The sequence below is a fragment of the Cnephaeus nilssonii genome (assembly GCF_951640355.1).
Source record: "Cnephaeus nilssonii genome assembly, chromosome: 6".
In the NCBI taxonomy this organism is placed as follows: domain Eukaryota; kingdom Metazoa; phylum Chordata; class Mammalia; order Chiroptera; family Vespertilionidae; genus Cnephaeus; species Cnephaeus nilssonii.
The window spans coordinates 102934790-102952604 of NC_137077.1; the positions used below are offsets into that span (position 1 = coordinate 102934790).

The following is a 17815-nucleotide window of genomic DNA, read 5'->3' on the forward strand; positions in this document are numbered from 1 at the left end:
AAAAACTAACTTTAACAGTCTCATATGACACACTGATAAATGCAAGAACTTACAAATTCCAATAACACAGGACACACACCAAGGGGTTTATATTCAAAATTTTAATAATAAATTGTGCCAGTAGAAGCTTTTCAAAGGCAATGATATATCAATAAATAATAAACTGAGTTCCTGAGAAAGAACCTACCACATAAAAGTGTGTCGGAGTGCTGTAAATAACAACACGGTATTACTGTAAAGTCACGGAAATACTGACAGTCACGGTACAAGCACAGCAGATGTCGGGTTGCCATTCATTCAAAATGTAAACCAGTACACAGGAACCTTCTTTTTAGACATTGATAAAATTGTAAGTGTTGCTGCCTAGATATATACTAAATAATGAGTATATTGTGCTAAAAACATCAAGGAAAAATATGTGGAATATAATGAAAATATGATGCATCAAATTCTTAAAAAGCAAAAAAGAACTGAACTTTTTACTCAAATATATATCACTTTAAATAGGAATCATACTAATCTGAAATAAGAAATATTTTGTACGTTTATCTATGTAGTTATATATATATATATATGCATCTACACATCTAAGAAAATTGTATGGCTTAATTTTTTTTAATTCCAATGTTACTTTAAATAATCCTTGCTGTTTTACAAAGATGAGGAAAATGTATTTTTAAAACAAAGTTAAGACTGACACCTCACAACACAATAAAAAAAAAGTGAAAGAATGCCGAGATCACTAAATTTCACCATGGTGAAACGGAAGCTGTCTCAGACAGCGGGTGAAATGGCGTCAGGCAGACCTCGTGGTGGGCCACCTGGTGGCAGTAGGGTGGCAGCTGTTGGATTCCATACATCAGCTACACTAAGAACCAGAGCGTGGACTGACTGGCGAAACAAACAGCGTTCCATGATTAACATCAAACTTTCTGGCATAGCTAAATTAATCACAAGTTCAGTATCTGACAAATGCTTAAGGTTAGCCTCCAAAGAATGCAGCCATACCCAAGACACACAGAGTCTTCTCAGTCACACACCTGCATGTCTGTAACAAAACAGTAAGGGATACAATCACAGTGAAGTCACCACACAACATGTCATCGCACACTGTCTACAAGGTCTCACTTATAGATACTGTATAAAAACATCTTCACAGAACCCGCTGTGAATGGCAAGACATGGTCATTTATAATAAAAGACCCAGCTCATGCAACATTCTCTACACACCAGACATCAGGAATCACACCCATGGAATCAACTTGCTCACACTGTCTATGACACTATAATATGCAAAAAGAAAAATAATAATAATAATAATAATAATAAAATAAAGCAGCTTTTAACATATCACAATTTTGAAATGCAGGAAAAAATATAAAACCAAAACCATTGTGTGAATAAAATGGTATCAGTAACATCAAAACAGTGTTATCTTTAAGTTATTGCACAGAGATTTCTTATCACATGTTCTTCAGTTATTTCTTTTCCTAAATGTAAGTGCTGTGATAAAATACAAATGTATAAAATGACAGCAGCATAATTTGTCAGAGTTAATCCTTATAACTTAGTAATAAAAATGACTATAAACAAAATAAGTGCTCTTTTAAACTGTACTAAATTTTTAAAAAATTGTTTCAATGCAGTGAAGGCCCTCAAAAGCCAATTCAAAGCCATGTTAACAACCAGCCCCCTTATCAACCAGAATCTAGTATGAAGATATGCTATACTTAAGTCCTTTTTAAAAAGCATTTTTGTTTTGGGTTTTTTAGTGAAGACCAGAATTTCAAGTGAAGTAATCAATGGGTTAACTGACAAAGCTGCCCTGAACTTTCCATCAGGTCTTTTAAGGAACCAGCCATGGGCACCTGGGTGTCAGTGCCAAGTCTGTCTACACGTACACTGGTTGGCAACCTTCAGTCTGATCCACCAGATTGGAATTTTCCAAATTGGAGTTCTCAGCCTGTAACTCCTCCGCTCCTGAAGGCTTTGGGCACCTGAAGGGGTAGCCATTGTCATCAAAGAACCTTCGAAAGGTAAATTCATAAAATGCATGCTCAGGGTGCTTGTTATTTGGGAAGGTGAGCGTGTCCCAGGCCTTGGTGCTGTCTTCACTAGCATCGTTCCAAGGGCTTTCTTCATCTACGGGGTCAAAATTCGAGGTGTCCATGGGGTGGCTGATCTTGGGAATGTAGGGGGCTGGCTGCTTCCGAATGTCTCTAGAGAAATCAATGGTGACGAAGAATGGGTGGGCCTTCAGGTCGTCGGCCCCGTTCCGCCCCAGCCGGTGGTCAGCAGCACAGCACAGTTTAACGATGAGGTCCCGGGCCTCGGGGCTCAGCTTGACCTGGGCTGGAACGTGGAGCGTGTTCTCCCAGTTTATCACCTCAACAAACAACAGAACCAACGTTTAAGTTTCTCCCGACATCTCAAAGCCCATGTGGGCAGTTCCGGGACAATAGTGATGATGTGGTTTTTAAATAATTTTAGTTTCACGGATAGACTCAGAAAGCACCGTTGTGGATCTGAGCAGCTATTGAAGGTCAGTGTTCTAGTTTGGGGCACAAAGCCTGAGGCACGGGATGCGGAAGCCAAATACAGACCAAGAGAGACTAATTTTCTTCTATCAGAAAGACTGGTTAGCAAAAGGATTTTGTGCTTTCCACAAAAATGAAGAGACTGATCCTTTCTGAGTCATTTCTTTAGCTATGGCAACAGATTTCTGTTGAACCATCATGGTTCTCACTCAAACCTAGCAGCCAAGAGATGGTCTGCTAGGTTTTTGTAATTTAAAAAGCAACCTCGCCCAGCCGGTGGAGCTCAGTGGTTGAGCATCGACCCATGAACCAGGACGTCAATTCCCTGTCAGGGTACATGCCCAGGTTGTGGGCTCAATCCTCAGTATGGGGCGTGCAGGAGGCCGCTGATTAATGATTCTCTCTCATCAGTGATGTTTCTCTCTCTCTCTCCCTCTCCCTTCCTCTCTGAAATCAATAAAAATATTTAAAAAATAAAAAAGCAACCTCACGGAGAATAAAACTGACCTACCCTATGGCCGTGGTCTCCTATTCCTGATGCTCAACCACACACACCGGCCATCTAAATGCTCAGTAAATATATTTGTCATAGAGATGTGTCTATAGTGAGGAGAAAAGCTAAGAGACTTTATTATTCATACTTCAAATCAGGATAAAACAAGGCAAACATAACTGTCTACTGCATGGGTGACTGAGCATCAGGTGAGGTATATAGGCAGGTGGCTGTGTGGGTGGGAGGGCTGGTTTGAACCTGAGTGGTTTTAATAGAGCTAAAACTATAAAACTCCTAGAAAAAAACATAGGGGAAAATCGTCATGACATTGGATTTGGCAATGATTTCTTGGATATGACACCAAAACACAGGCAACAAAAGAAAAATATATTAATTGGATTTCATAAAAATTTAAAACTTTTGTTCATCAAGGACACTGCTGACATAATGAAGAGGCAACCCACAGAATGGAAGACTATATTTGCAAAACATGAATCTTATAAGGAGTTAATACCCAAAATATATAAAGAATTTTTACAACTCAACAACAACAAAACAAATAACCTGATTAAAAAAGGGCAAAGGACTTGAACAGACATTTCTCCAAAGAAGACATACAAATATTCAGTAAGCACATGAAAAGAGCCTCAATATCACTAAACATTAGGGAAATACAAATCAAAACCACAGTGAGATATCACTTCACTAGAATGAAGTGAAGCCACCATTAGGATGGCTACTATAAAAAAAAAGCAGGGGGATGGGGAGGAAAGAAGTGTTGGTGTGGAGAAAATGGAACCCACATGCACTGTTGGTGGGAATGTAAAATGGTGCAGCCACTATGGAAAACTGAAAAAGTTAAACAGAACTACCATATGACCCAGCAATACCACTTCTGGATATATGGTCAAGAAAATTGAAAGCAGGACTCAAACAAATTCTTACATACACACTCATGTTCATAGCATCATTATTCATAATAACCAAATAAGTGTCCACTGCTGGGTGATGTATAAACAAAATGTGGTCCATATGTACAATGAAATATTATTCTGCCTTAAAAAGGAAGGAAATTCTTCCAAATGAGACAACATGGATGACCTTTGAATGGATTATGTTCAGGGAAATAAACCATTCAGAAAAGGACAAATATTGTGTGATTCCACACAGTATCTGAGGCACCCAGAGCAGTCAATTTCATAGAGACAGAAAGTAGAAGAGAGGTTACAGGGGTTGAGAGAAGGGGAAAAGGGAATTATTGTTTAATGGGTACAGTTTCTGTTTGGGAAGATGAAAATATCTGAAAATAGACAGTGGTGACAGTTGCACAACATTGTGAATGTACTTATTGCCACTGAATTGCACACTTAAAAATAGTTAAAATGATAAGTTTTATCACAATAGAAACTGAGTTATGATTATGCAGGCTAATTAGTGAGTGGTTTAGCTATTCAATGAGGATACAAATAATGTCAACTTCCAATTTTATTGTTACTGGTATGAAACCAAGACTTAATTTAGGGTTCTTCTAACTAAGAGACTATTAAATTAGGGTCTGCCATGAACTCCAGGGCATGAATTCTTCCTAGAATTGTTAGTAAACTTGTGTCAATGGGTAACTGCACTGTCTGAGAAATTACAAAGATTTCATCAGATTCTCAATTCAATCATTCTTAAGTAATCAAATAATTTATGTCAGAGAATCAATGGCCATCATTCTAAAACTAGTTATTTAGTTACATCAAGTGAACATCAGGAATGTGCACACCTAGCCTAACCTCACAGCTGATAATGTGCTAAAAGTAATGATACAGCACTCAAACAAACGGACCGCTTTAAGAGAGAGTTTATAGAGTTTTCTGTTGTTGCACAGTGGGCAAAGTGGCAGTGGAAACCAGATCTGACCACGCCTTACCGCTTCTTTGTTCTCACCTGGAAATACTAAGATGGCAGGTGACCAAGTGGTTCAAGTAAAATTCCAGACACACATATACTGTATTTCACAACTCAGGTCTAGCCCTGGTCGGGTGGCTCAGTTGCTTAGTGTCATCATCCTATACACCAAAATGCAGTGGGTTCAATACTTACGTTGCATGTTCAATCCCAGATCGGGCAAGTACGAGAGGCAATGGATCTATGTTTCTCTCTCTCATTGACGTTTATCTCTCTCCCCTTCCCTCTTTCTCTAAAATCAATAAACATCCTCAAGAGAGGATTAAAAAACAACAAAAAAAACTCAAGTCTAACTCTGGGGCTTTACTTATTATAATAAAATTTTTCAAAATAGGTAAACAATACTTTAAAACCCCCCATTATGTACAACTGAGATTCCTACACCCATCAGAACAAAGGGTCCAAAAACCATGTGTGTTTGCGGCAAGCAGATGCATTTTGCTCCTTACCTTCAGCTGGGTTTCCGTGGGAGTGGGGGCCAGAAAGGGCGGCTGCCCCACCAGCATCTCGAAAAGAATCACTCCAACGCTCCACCAGTCACAGAGCTGAGTGTACCCTGAAGGAAAGACAAGGCCACTTTCAATTCCAGCACGGGCACGTGCTCTTCTTGGAGAGGACCTGTACGCATCCTCTATTACTTTACTGCCAGGTGGGGAAGCATGTTCAAGCAGCACACATTCCATAAAAGGAAGCCACCTTACACAAAACGAGTCTCCTTGCATGTGTGGCTCAGAATAAAGGCTGGAAAGGGCATGTGCTGGGGTGGGAACAGTCTTCATGGGGGGAGGAAGATGGTCACTTGTCCTTTTTCTTATTTTCAGTCACTGGTGTGTGGTAAACACAGAATGCTTTTGTAATAAGAAAATACCTTAATTTAAAAAGATTACTGTTGCGCTGGCTGGGTTGCTCAGTTGGTTAGAGCACTGTCCCGATATGCCAAGATTGGGGGTTTGATCCCCAGTTGGGGTATATTCAGGAATCAACCAATGAATGCAAGAATTAAGTGGAACAACAAATCGATGGTTCTTTGTCTCAAATCAGTAAATTTAAAAAACTTAAAAAAAAAAAAAGATTACGGTTGTTGTTACTAGCGATACTAACCAGAAGTTTAAGTTCTTGGAAGAATCTACAAACAGATACAAATTAGTAGTAACCACAAAACAAGAAGTGTTAAGACCTGTGAACAAGTGTGTCCTGTCATGAGGGCTTTCTGGCAAGGCTTTCCTGGGAGGTTTGGAGGAAGTTGAAGAATATGGAGAAGGGAGCACTTTGGCAAAGGGAACAACTGTCAGTGAAGATATGATCTCTGTGTGAGGCACTAGCCATCCAGGCTCTTCCTCACAGTGCTCCCCAAACAGAGCTAAAGCAGGACATCCTGCAGCTCAGTCAGAGCCAGCCCCAACGAAATTACAGAGCAGGTTCATTTCTTTGTCTGATTCTTTGCCATTTCCCCCCCAGAGCCTCATGTCCCAGTCCAATCTATGTTCCAGTCTTATGTCACCTAATCCTTGCTAAGTATGAACTGGAACCTAAGACCTGCTGGCAGTACTGCCAGTTTAGTTCCTTGAGACTTCTCGGTACTCTCCATCCCACTCCTTCCTGTCCATCTGGCGCTGGGGACAGCAGAGCGACCCTACCCTTGGTTCCTGGAGAGTGTACATGCTGGACACTGGAGAGGATGTTGCCCCCACAGCCCGGCAACCCCTCCTCCTACTTAGAGTGTGACTGGGCAGCAAGGTTATTGCTATAGATGTGGCTCTGAGTGGTTAATTAACTTGCTTTGGATTACCACAGCTAACAAAGAAAACTCAGACTTGAATAGATCTGGGTGGCTGCAAAGACTTGAAACAACACATGTGAAGAGATAGGCCACCAATCCTGGATTTATTGCAAAAACTCAGGTCAATAATGGAAGATTCCTTTGGTGTTCAGTCAGCTGCCATATTTGATGGAACAGAGCATCCATCCAGGACCAATTTTGCTAAGCACTTATAGTTTTATGCACAATAATGTCCCCAATCAGACCTTCACGGTGCTTCTGGAATAGAAGGGAGAATGGGAGGAAAGAATATTTGTCTTCTGCATACTCAACGACCAGCTGGAGATGGTACAACCCAGCTCGAAACTTGGGCAAAAAGCTTTGGCACATATATACAATGGAATATTACTTGGCCATAAAAAATGAAATCTTACCATTTGCAACAGCATGGGTGAACCTGTAGGGTATTATGCTAAGTGAAATAAGTCAGTCAGAAAAAGGCAAATAACTTATTATTTCACTTATATGTGAAATCTAAGAAACAATATAAACAAACAAATAAAACAGAAACACACTCATAGATACAGGGAATAGACTGAGGGTTACCCCAGGGGAGGAGGGCTGTGGAACTGAGTCAAAAAGGTGAAGGATTGAGAAGTACAAATCGGCAGTTACAAAACAGTCCTGGGGTATAAAGTACAGCATAGGAAACATTGTCAATAATATTGTAATAACTACGTACAGTGCCAGGTGGGTACTTGAAATGTCAGGGGGACCACTTTGTAAAGTATGTGATTGTCTAACTACTATGTTATACACCTAAAACTAATACAAAATATTACTGAATGTAAACTGTAATTGAAAAAAATAAAATTAAAAAAATTTTAAAACAATTTACAGCTAGAGCCTGGAAATGTCTGGCTTAGGCAGACTGAAAAGAGTCCCCGTGACCCTCAGAGTTATTTCTATCATAAGACTGTCAAACCAGTCCTGCAGTGATTCTCTTGGGTTCCAGGTAGGAAGTCCACATCTCCACCCAGTCTCTCACTTCCCAGTCAGAGGAGGAATGAGCAGACTAGCTAAAGGTGCCTGTCTTCTGTCCCGCTGGGAGCGAGAGCAGCTCCAGAAGGAAGTGACACGTGCTTCCGTGGGCACACAGTTACAGTGGGAATATTCAGGGTCTGAGAAATCGGGGGCTGGAGAGACTCAGAGGTCCTCTGGCTCCACAACTCTGGAGCTAAGATGGCCTCTAGCTGGGCAGGAGTGTGGAATGCCTGAGGTGAGGGCCTGAGGCACCTACCTTTTCGGAGAAGCACTTCCGGGGCAATGTAATTTGGGGTCCCCACCAGGGAGTGTGCTAGACATCTCTGATGCTGCTTTCTGGCCCTCTGCTCCAGGGTCTTCAGCCTGTCTCCACAACGACAATTAGACACCTCGTCCCAGAGGTCACCAGGCTCCATGCTGTCCTGTCTGATGTGGCTCCCTTTTGCACCAGGAATCAGGGAAGCAAAAGAAGAGAATACAAAACAAAGTATTCACTATTCAACAAACCCATAGCTTCAAACTGAGGAGTAATTCAATTCAGCTCCTGACACACTAAAGAACCCTGTCCAACTGCTCAGCAGGGTGGCCTCAAGTCCTGGGTCTGAGATCCCATGTGAAATGAACACAGCACCGTGGCAGAAACAGCAGCTGCACTAGAGGCTTGGCTAACTGAGGGAACTCTGCACCCATCTCAGGTCAGTCTCAACAGGATGTGCTTTAAGATAAGCATGGAAAAGCGTAAGATTTTAAAAATGTGATAATAAAATGACTTAAATGCCAGAAAATGGGAGTAAATTAAATGGCTTAGGATTAGTTTCAAGTTAAAATAAAAAATTGAAGCCTGAACTATGGTATTAAAATAACTACTTTAAGAATCCAAGCCATAAATAATGGCTAGCTGTTTTTGATTTTTTACAATAGCAGAACTACAGGAACCGGAGTTAAACTATGATCATACCTAGATCCATACCCACACCTACAGATACCACAGATACTGCAGATATTTCAGATAGTGTGGAACGCCTGAGGCCAGCTGTACAAGGACTCCTCAGGAGTATGTAAAACTTACTTTTTAGGGCTCATTTTAACAGGGCAGAGCGATGGTTCCTCACAAAGGCCCCATGACATCTCATACCCTGTTGGCCTAAAAATATCATAGTAAAACTTAAATCCACTCACACATATCTTTAGAGAGAAAAGGATGTAACACCAAATTATAAAATAACTAGAGGCCTGGTGCATGAATTCGTGCACAGGTGGGGTCCCTAGGCCTGGCCGGTGATCAGCGCCGATCGGGGCCTTCCAGCTGCCGGCTGGGGCCTTCTTTCCCCTGGCAGCTGGCCACCGGCCAGGGTCTTCCTTTACTCCGTGCCGCCCCCTGGTGGTCAGTGCTTGTCATAGCGAGCGGTTGAACTCCCAGTCAGTTGAACTCCCGAGGGGAAAATTTGCCTATTAAGCCTTTTATTATATAGGATGGAGTGACAGATAATTTCATAATGATTAGGAGTCACTAGGGCAGGAAATAGTTGCCTTAAATGGCTCAGTTGTGTCTAGATGTGCAAAGTAGGTATGGTATGTCTAAGACAGTACCTTTCTGGTAGTACTTTGAGTTGTGAGTCCATCTGAATCCAGTGCAGAGACCAAAATCTGTCAGTTTGATGTGACCATCAAGATCTATCAAAATGTTGTCTGGCTTGATGTCTCGGTGGATAAAGCCCATTTTGTGGACACTCTCGATGGCCAGAGTCAACTCTGCAATGTAGAAGCGGGCCAGGTGCTCCGGGAAGATCTCCATCCGAATGAGCAGGCTCATCATATCTCCCCCAGGGATGTAGTCCATCACAAAGTATAGGCTGTCCTTGTCTTGGAAGGAGTAGTAGAGCTTGACCACCCACTCATTGTCTGCCTCAGCCAGGATGTCCCTCTCAGCCTTCACGTGGGCCACCTGATTCCGGTTTAAGACGTCCTTCTTCCTCAGGGTCTTCATGGCGTATAGTGCGTGAGTGTCAACCTTACACGCCAGGCACACTTCCCCAAAGGCACCAATCCCCAGGGTTTTGATTTTCACAAACATTGACTTGTCCATCTTGGCCCTCTTCAGCCTGTTGTAATTAGACTCCTTCTGGTAGAGGATCTTCCTCATCTGCTCCTGCTCAGCCTCACAGAGTCCGGCCTGCACAGAAAGAAAATAAGGGTCATATCCGAGGAACCCTGACAGAAAATGGCTGGCGGGAGATGCCCTAGAACTGAGAGGACCCTGACTTGATCTACAGGAATGAGAAGACAGGAGAATGGATCCAATATACTCCAAGCAAGAGAATAACCCATTTTGTTCTTTATATCCATATACAGACACAAATCCAGAATCCAAAGGGAAGACAAAATAGTTCTCTCTCGGTGACTTTAGGCCCTTAAAAACTGAAGGAAATCTCTATGAACAAAAATCTGTGGAAAGGGGACCACAAAATTCCTGGAACTCTAAGAGCAACCTAATTAAAAAATAAAAATAATAATAATAATAAATATATATATATATATATTTGATTTCAGAAAGGAAGGGAGAGGGAGAGAGATAGAAACATCAATGATGACAGAGAATCATTGATTGGCTGCTTCCTGCACACCTCCTACTGGGGATCAAGCCTGCAACCCAGGCATGTGTCCTGACTGGAAATTGAACCCTAACTTCCTAGTTCCTAGATTGATGTTCAACCACTGAGCAACTCTGGCTAGGCAGCAACCTAATCTACACTAATAAAAGAGAAACATGCAAATTACCGTCACTCCACTACACCCAACAGCCAATCAGAGTGAGTATGCAAATTAACCTGAAAATATGGCGGAAGCCCTGCCCCTCCCCCCCCCGCCACTCCAGGCCTGTGGGGGTCGGAGAGGTCGGGTGCCAGCGCCTGAGGCTGGCTGCAGCCAGGGAGACCAAGAAGCCGCCCCCCTGTGATCCCAGGCCACAGCCAACAGCAGAAGCCTCACGTCCGCCTGCCCCACGTCATGGGGGAGACCGAGAAATCGGGCCCCAGCGGGTGTGGCCTGGGAGACGAAGAAGCCACCTGCCCCATGATCCCAGGCCGCAGCCAGCCGAAGAAGTTGCCCAAACTGCATCCCAGGGAAGATGGAGAAGCTACCCACCCGTGGTCCCGGGCGTCAGTATTTGCGGCTGCAGCCCAGGCAAAGCCACCTTCCCACCATCCCCTGCAGCTGCAGCCAGCCTGGCACCTATGGCTGACCAGAGGGAGGGAAGCCCGGATCCCAGGTGGCTGTGGTCAGCTGGAAGAGGGAATCCTGGGTGTGGGGCTGAGGCAGAGGTGGTTAGGGGCAATCAAGCCAGCAGGGGAGCAGTTAGGGACAATCAGGCTGGCAGGCAGAAGTAGTTAGGGGCAATCAGGCAGGCAGGCGAGCGGTCAGGAGCCAGCAGTTCTGGATTGTGAGAGGGATGTCTGACTGCCGGTTATCCCCTGAGGGGTCCCAGATGAGAGAGGGTGCAGGCCAGGCTGAGGGACACCCTTTCCCCTGCATCCCCCCCCGTGCATGAATTTCGTGCACCGGGCCACTAGTATTTTAATAAAAGCTCAGGGAAAATGAGAAAACAAAAATGAAAAAAAATCAATGAAAATGGGAGAGCAGAAAGTAAGAGTACAAATTTTAGTTTTAGAACCTGAAATTATTGGTTTATTTACTATATTGATTTAATTTACTATAACATTTAATTTAAACAGTTTCATTAATTATCTTCTTTAGCAGTTTTGTGTCAAGTAAGGTCTCTTTAAATCATTACTTGCTGCCTGGCCAGTGTGGCTCAGTGGTCAAGCATCGACCTTTGAACCAGGATATCACGGTTCGATTCCTGGTCAGGGCACATGCCTGGGTTACGGGCTCAATCCCCAGTAGGGGCATACAGGAGGCAGCCTATCAATGATTCTCTCTCATCATTGATGCTTCTATTTCTCTCTCCCTGTCCCTTCCTCTCTGAAATCAATAAAAACATATTTTAAAAAACAAAATATTACTTGTTAATTATAAACTTAAAGGAAGGATAAATGATTCCCTATTAGATATATTTTTCTTTATAAATCGCACAATTTCAATTCATAAAACCTCAAACTTTGTTTCTACTCTTCCCAAAGTATTTTGTTACTAGTTAATAAAACTTAATGAACTTTGCTAATGATAAAAACACATAAAAACCCATTTGATAACTTTCCCATTGGTACATGGTGTACAGCCATGGCTGATCCCTGCAGTCCAGGGAAGGGGGAAGGGCGGCTGGAACACCTGTAATTTCTCCAAGTCCTCCCCTCATAACCAGACCAGAGCCAGGGGATGACTGGCTGGTACCAAAGGTGCATAAAACAGAAAGGGATTCTACTGCTAAGAGCTTAGGAAGACTGAAAGGAGAAATTACTCTGGCCATCTCCTGCTCCAGCTGCAGCCTGCGGTTGACCTTCTGCTGGTAGGTCTTGATGACATTTTCCACGTGCTGTTCCATGAAGAACTTGAATGCATAGGGTGAGTAGCTCTTGATTCGAGACTCTCTTTTCTCCTCATCACAGCTATTTTTGCGAACCGGAACGGGAGAGGTCTGGATCAGCTTCTTATCCTTCCCAGCTCGGTCTGCCTTGGCACCTTTGTGGCCCCTGTTGGGGGGCTCAGAGGGGGCACCCCACAGCCGCTGCTCCACCCCCGCACACAGGCAGTCCATGTCCACCTGCTCGACAGCACCCCGCAGCAGGTGCTTAGGGTAGGGTGGGGGCGGGCACCTCACGTCCACATCCCGAGGGTAGGGGCCCACGCCCACCAAGGGTGGAGGCTGCTCATCAGTGGAATCGGGGCCCTCGGGCCCTGGAGTGGGCGCGGGCACCCAAGCCGGATGGGAGGGCCCCACAGCCGTCTGCGGCTCCGGCCGGAGCACACGGACGCTCTTCACTGGGTGCAGGATGTGGGCCGCTGTCACTGCTGTGATGGTGTTGGGGGAAGCCGTGGCCACAGGCTGCTGGTGGCTACTGAAGGAGCTGCTTCTGCTGGGCACGGAGCCCTCCAGCCCCAGCGCCTGCTTCTGCAGAGAGTCTCGCCGGGTCAGCGTGGGCACTGGCCACGACTGGACGGGGGTGCTGCTGGCCTCGTACAGGTCCACATTGAGGCTGTTCCTGGAGGGGGCCAGCAGGCTCTGCGGCGGTGCCATCACGTGCACCTGCGGGGCCTGTTTGTGCTGTGGATGCGACGTGTATAAGCCTGCTGTGGCCCCCGCCACTGGGAAGGGGTGGCCGGCCCCTGGCTGCCCAGCCGGGCCCTTGGCAGCCAGACTGGCATACCCTGCAGTGTCCGGTGGCACCTTGCTCTGAAAGGAAGGGCTGCGCTGGATGCCGTAGCCCAGGGGAGCCCCGGGCACCAGCAGGTGTGGCCTGTAGTGTGGGCCCTGCAGCAGGACGCCTTGGCCCTCAGGCCCGGCCATGGGGAAGTTCATCCCAGCAGTCTCCAAACTTGCAGAGTAGCCCTTGGACTGGTGCTGGAGGCCGCCAGGCGTGCTGTGGGGACTGACACCGGCAAAGAGGAAGTCCATGTACTGTCGGGGCACCTCCTCCAGCACACTGCCACTCTCGTAGGCCCCGCTCATCGGGTGATAGGGGGGGAAGGGATCTCCTCCTCCTTCAAAGCTTGGCCTCCGCGGCACAGAGGTGGGCGCCGAGCCTTTTCCTGCAGAGGAAAGGAAGCAGAGGAGTGGCATTAGAGAGGGCTGCCCAGTGGCTTCTGGCACTTCCAGGCTCTTCCAGGAATGAAGGCACTTGGGCAAGGCTGAACTCTGCTGGGGCAGACCCAGGCTGCCCCTAAATCACAGGTCTGCCTCGCCCACAGGGAGTGCTCACAGGAATCCCTGGCAAGACCAACACCCTCCACAGCCACCACACCAGGCAGAAGTTACAGCGAATCATTGCTGTTTCCTGTACCACTGAACAAATACCACAGGCCGATGTAGGAGAAAATCCCCAGAGAGCATGGCCCTGGGTCGGTTCCTGGAAGCTGTGCTCTGAGACAAGACCAGAGAGATAAAGCACCTTGACATGGACAGCCAGCAGGGCACTGTGTAAGGAAACTCATTCTGTCAAGAAGAAAACAGCCCTAACTGAAAGGTCCCGGGTTCGATTCCAGTCAAGGGCATGTAGCCTGGTTGCGGGCACATCCCCAGTAGGGGGTGTGCAGGAGGCAGCTGGTCGATGTTTATCATTGATGTTTCTGGCTCTCTATCCCTCTCCCTTCCTCTCCGTAAAAAATCAATAACATATATTATAAAAAAGAAGAAGAAGAAAACAGTGTGTGTCCTCTTAACAGCAACGATACAGCTTACAGAGCCTGTACAATTCTCACTCCACAAAAGAGGGGAAACTCCTTTGCTAAGTACCACGAGTTCCTATCACACTCAGGGGTCTCAGGCACCAGAACACTGTCTCATCCGCTCCACCCTGGAAGAGGGCTGTCACTGACAGCCAGGGGAGCTGTTCGCTCCAGTGTTTGCTGCTGGAGTCCCTCGGCCTCCCAGCACCATCACCCTGAGGAACAGTGTTTTACAATCAGTGAAATAAGCCTCCCTTTTGAAAGACCCCTCCACAGGCCTAAGAGAAAGGGAAAAGAACATTTTTATTCTCACTGCCTAATTTTAATTTTTTAATCTTTTATAAAACAAAACAAGTACCACCGCCCCCCCCCCCCCCATAGGAAGTACCACAGGTTATTTCAGATGGGAGGCACCCAGGTAGGTCCCATGATCTATTGCTGCTCTCCACTGCCCCCCTCCGCCTGCCCCGCCTCCCCTCTCCTTTCACCCATTACAGACACTTGGCAATGTGCCCAGAGGCAATCTGCTGATCAAGGCCACACTGGACCTCCCTTTTGTGTTTTTATTTTTAAATGTATCTTTATTGTTGAAAATATCACACATGTCCCCCTTTTAACCCTGTTGACCCCCTCCCCCCCACTCCCGCCCCCTCCCCAGGCCTTCACCACACTATCGTCTGTGTCCACAAGCTATGCATAGATGTATGTATGTTCTCCGTTAACCACTTCCTGCGCACCCCTCCCCGCCTTCTGTGTTTTTAAATCACAAACCACCTTCACTCACAGGTCTCAGGTCTCAGCTCACCTGGGGAGGTCTGCTTGATGACTCGCACAATCTGCTCCTTCCTTGGGTCCAGGTAGCCCATCTTGCTGATGTAGTCCAGGGCAGCTTCAATGCTTCTGCTGCCCGTCTGCTTTAGCGCTCTGCCCGCCATCTCCTGCAGGAAGCTCATGGTCATCTCAAAGCCACCAGCGGCTTCCATTCCCACCCAGCTGTTGTGACATTCATCTCCCTTTGACGGTGGGGGTGCCGCAGACAAACCTCAGAATGGTCACAGTTGGTTACATGTCCTTCGGTGCCTGATGATAAGAGTCTAACCTGTACTAAACCATAGACTGTTTAGCACGTGTCAAGACATACAAGAATTTTGATGGTGGACCTGAAAGAATCTTAAATTCTGTTTCTCAGAAAACTTTGAGATTGGAGATAAGCCTAAACCTAAAACAGTGAAGAATGGTGGAAGTCAGAGAAGCTTGCTGTGACCTAGCTCCCCCCCAGGCTGATTATGGGAGAGGGGCATCTGCAATGCTGAGGTTGGAATCAGGTGATCTGCCCTGAGAGAATGGGAGGGCTGCCAAAAAACCATTTATTAAAATCTTCCTGAATGCCTATTGTTTACAATGCCCCGTGCTGTCTACAGCAGTCACGGACTTGCGCTTAGGGATCTGGTCCAGTGTGAGGAGGACAGGACAGGCTAAAGGAGCCCACGGACCCATGGGCAGCAGAGAACAGAATTGCTGTGGGATACCTACAAGACAGACACTCGTAGCCACCCCGGGGAGATGCAGGTAGAGTGGACAAGGGTCAGAGGAATCAGACTCTTCCCACCAAGGGAGTGGGCACCAGAGACTGCTCATGGAAGAGATGGCTCTTCAAGGACAGACTTGGGCAGACGGGAGCCCAGTATTTTTGGCAGATGGTACGGTGAGAGAGGGGGCCTCATGGGAAGATGGGCTTTGAGAAGGCAGCAAAGAGGGACCACTGTCTGGGCAGCTGGCCCCCGAGTTCTGCCCCTATTTGAGGGCAGTTGCAGAAGCTTTCCAAGAGGAACACAGGTCAATGAGCAGACCAATCTGGGGCAGAGAAGCTCTGTCAGATGGGGGAGATCAAGCAGGAAGGAGCAGATAGGAGACAAAAGGGGACAGGGCAGTGAGGGCTGTGGCCCAGGGAACCTGGAGTTCACTCTGCAGAGCTGTGGCCCAAGAGGAAAGATGGGGAGAGGGGAGGATGAACCTGGCCTACTGGAGGCAGGAGTGGAGCAGGCAGAGGCAGCATAAAGGGATTTGCTGTTTTGAAGGTCAAGGGGTGGGCAAACAGGGAGAAGGAAACTGAAACTTTGGAAGAGGGGGCGATGGCAGGAGATGAGAGGGTGTCTGAGGGCACAAGGGTGGGAGAGCACTCCTGGAAGGAAGACCAGGAGAAGGGAGAGGTGAGGATGCGGAGGGACCCCAGCACAATGAGATGGAAGCTCAGGCTGTTTTGCTGCAGGAAGAGTGGCTGTGTTTACAAAAGGCCACTAGGCAGACAGAGCCACTGTCCCAGACATCCCTCCTTCCTAACCGAGGAGGCGAACTCATTCCGACCAGGCCCTGGCGTTCCTGCTGCCCTAGAACAGGCATTAGCATGACATGCCTGTAACCTTTGTCAGACTGTCTCCTCCTTAAGCACGGGAGAAGTTGGCCTGAAACTCCCTGTCATTCATGGTTATATTCACCGACCTACCACTGTGACTTGAACAACTTAAGTATTTAATATCCATTTGATTATATTATATTAAAATCAAATTTGCTCTTTCTGGCAACTTTCCAACTGAGCAGGACAAAACACATAGGCCATACTTGGCTATGACTTGTGCCTCTGTTCTTAGTGGCACAGTGTGCAACACTGCAAGACGGTGGGGGTGGGGTGGGCAGAGGGGGTCAGGGAAGGGCCAGGAAAGACGTCCTAAGGTCGAAGGCCTGGAGAGGCAATGTCAGGGAGGGGGACTGTGAAGTGACAGCTTACAAGACAGCCTGGAGACGGCAGAACAGAGCTGGATTTAAAAGTGCTTTTGGATCAACAGAGAGGGCACATGTTTGAAATCTGGAAGAGCTGCTCCGAGGGAGCAGAGTTCAGAAAGTGGACACTTCGGTGCCTCCTCACCTGGAGGTGGGAGATGAGACCCAGGTTCCCTATCTCACAGCTCTGTTATGCAATGAGGTCCTGTCTGCAAAGGAGTCTCCACAGCTTGGAGAAGGATGTGATGTGAGACTGCTGCTTATCAGGGTCACCCTGGAGCTTCCTGTGCTCGTTTAAAAGTGTGCTATTAGGCACGGCCAGCGAGGCTCAGAGCATCGACCTGTGAACCAGGAGGTCACAGTTTGATTCCCGGTCAGGGCACATGCCTGGGTTGCAGCCTTGATCCCCGGTGTGGGGCGTGCAGGAGGCAGCCGATCAATGATTTTCTCTCTTCATTGATGTTTCTCTCTCTCTCCCTTTCCCTTCCTCTCTGAAATCAATAACCAAAAAAAAAAATTTTTTTAAGTTTGCCACTAGGAAAGGACCTTGACCATAGATAGCCCTTCAATCAGCAGAACTGTTCAACCTGCTTTGTTTGCAACGTGGCCACCAGCTCCTGTCTCGTTCAAGGTAAACTGCCAGGCTTGTTCACTGCTCCAGCACCTGCCACATGTTAAGGGATTGACGAAGTTAAGTGTGCACATATTCCAATCTCTCCCTATTTACTGGGCACTCCAATGACAAGACTTGTATGTTTACTGTGCTACCAACCTAGGAACCTAACCAAGAAAAATCAACACTAAGAGACCACAAAGAATGACTTATATTCACAGGAACGTTTCAAGTCATAAAACCTTACGCCTTGAATGAGCCAGCTCATTTACCAGTTAACACTGTAACCAGAGTTG

At 46.4% G+C, this 17815-nt stretch overlaps 1 protein-coding gene across 1 annotated transcript in view; it reads right to left on the reverse strand.

The window, feature by feature from the left end:
• Positions 1-86: 86 nt before the first annotated feature.
• The window catches only part of LATS2 (large tumor suppressor kinase 2), a 99279-nt gene continuing 81550 nt past the window's right edge, over positions 87-17815 (reverse strand). The window contains exons 3-8 of the mRNA XM_079775658.1: positions 14934-15066; positions 12204-13492; positions 9377-9959; positions 8043-8225; positions 5433-5539; positions 87-2386 (exon numbers count right to left, since the gene is read on the reverse strand). Of these exons, the coding sequence (XP_079631784.1) occupies positions 1892-2386; positions 5433-5539; positions 8043-8225; positions 9377-9959; positions 12204-13492; positions 14934-15066 (2790 nt within the window). The 3' untranslated portion in view covers positions 87-1891. The remainder of the gene's footprint in view (positions 2387-5432; positions 5540-8042; positions 8226-9376; positions 9960-12203; positions 13493-14933; positions 15067-17815) is intronic.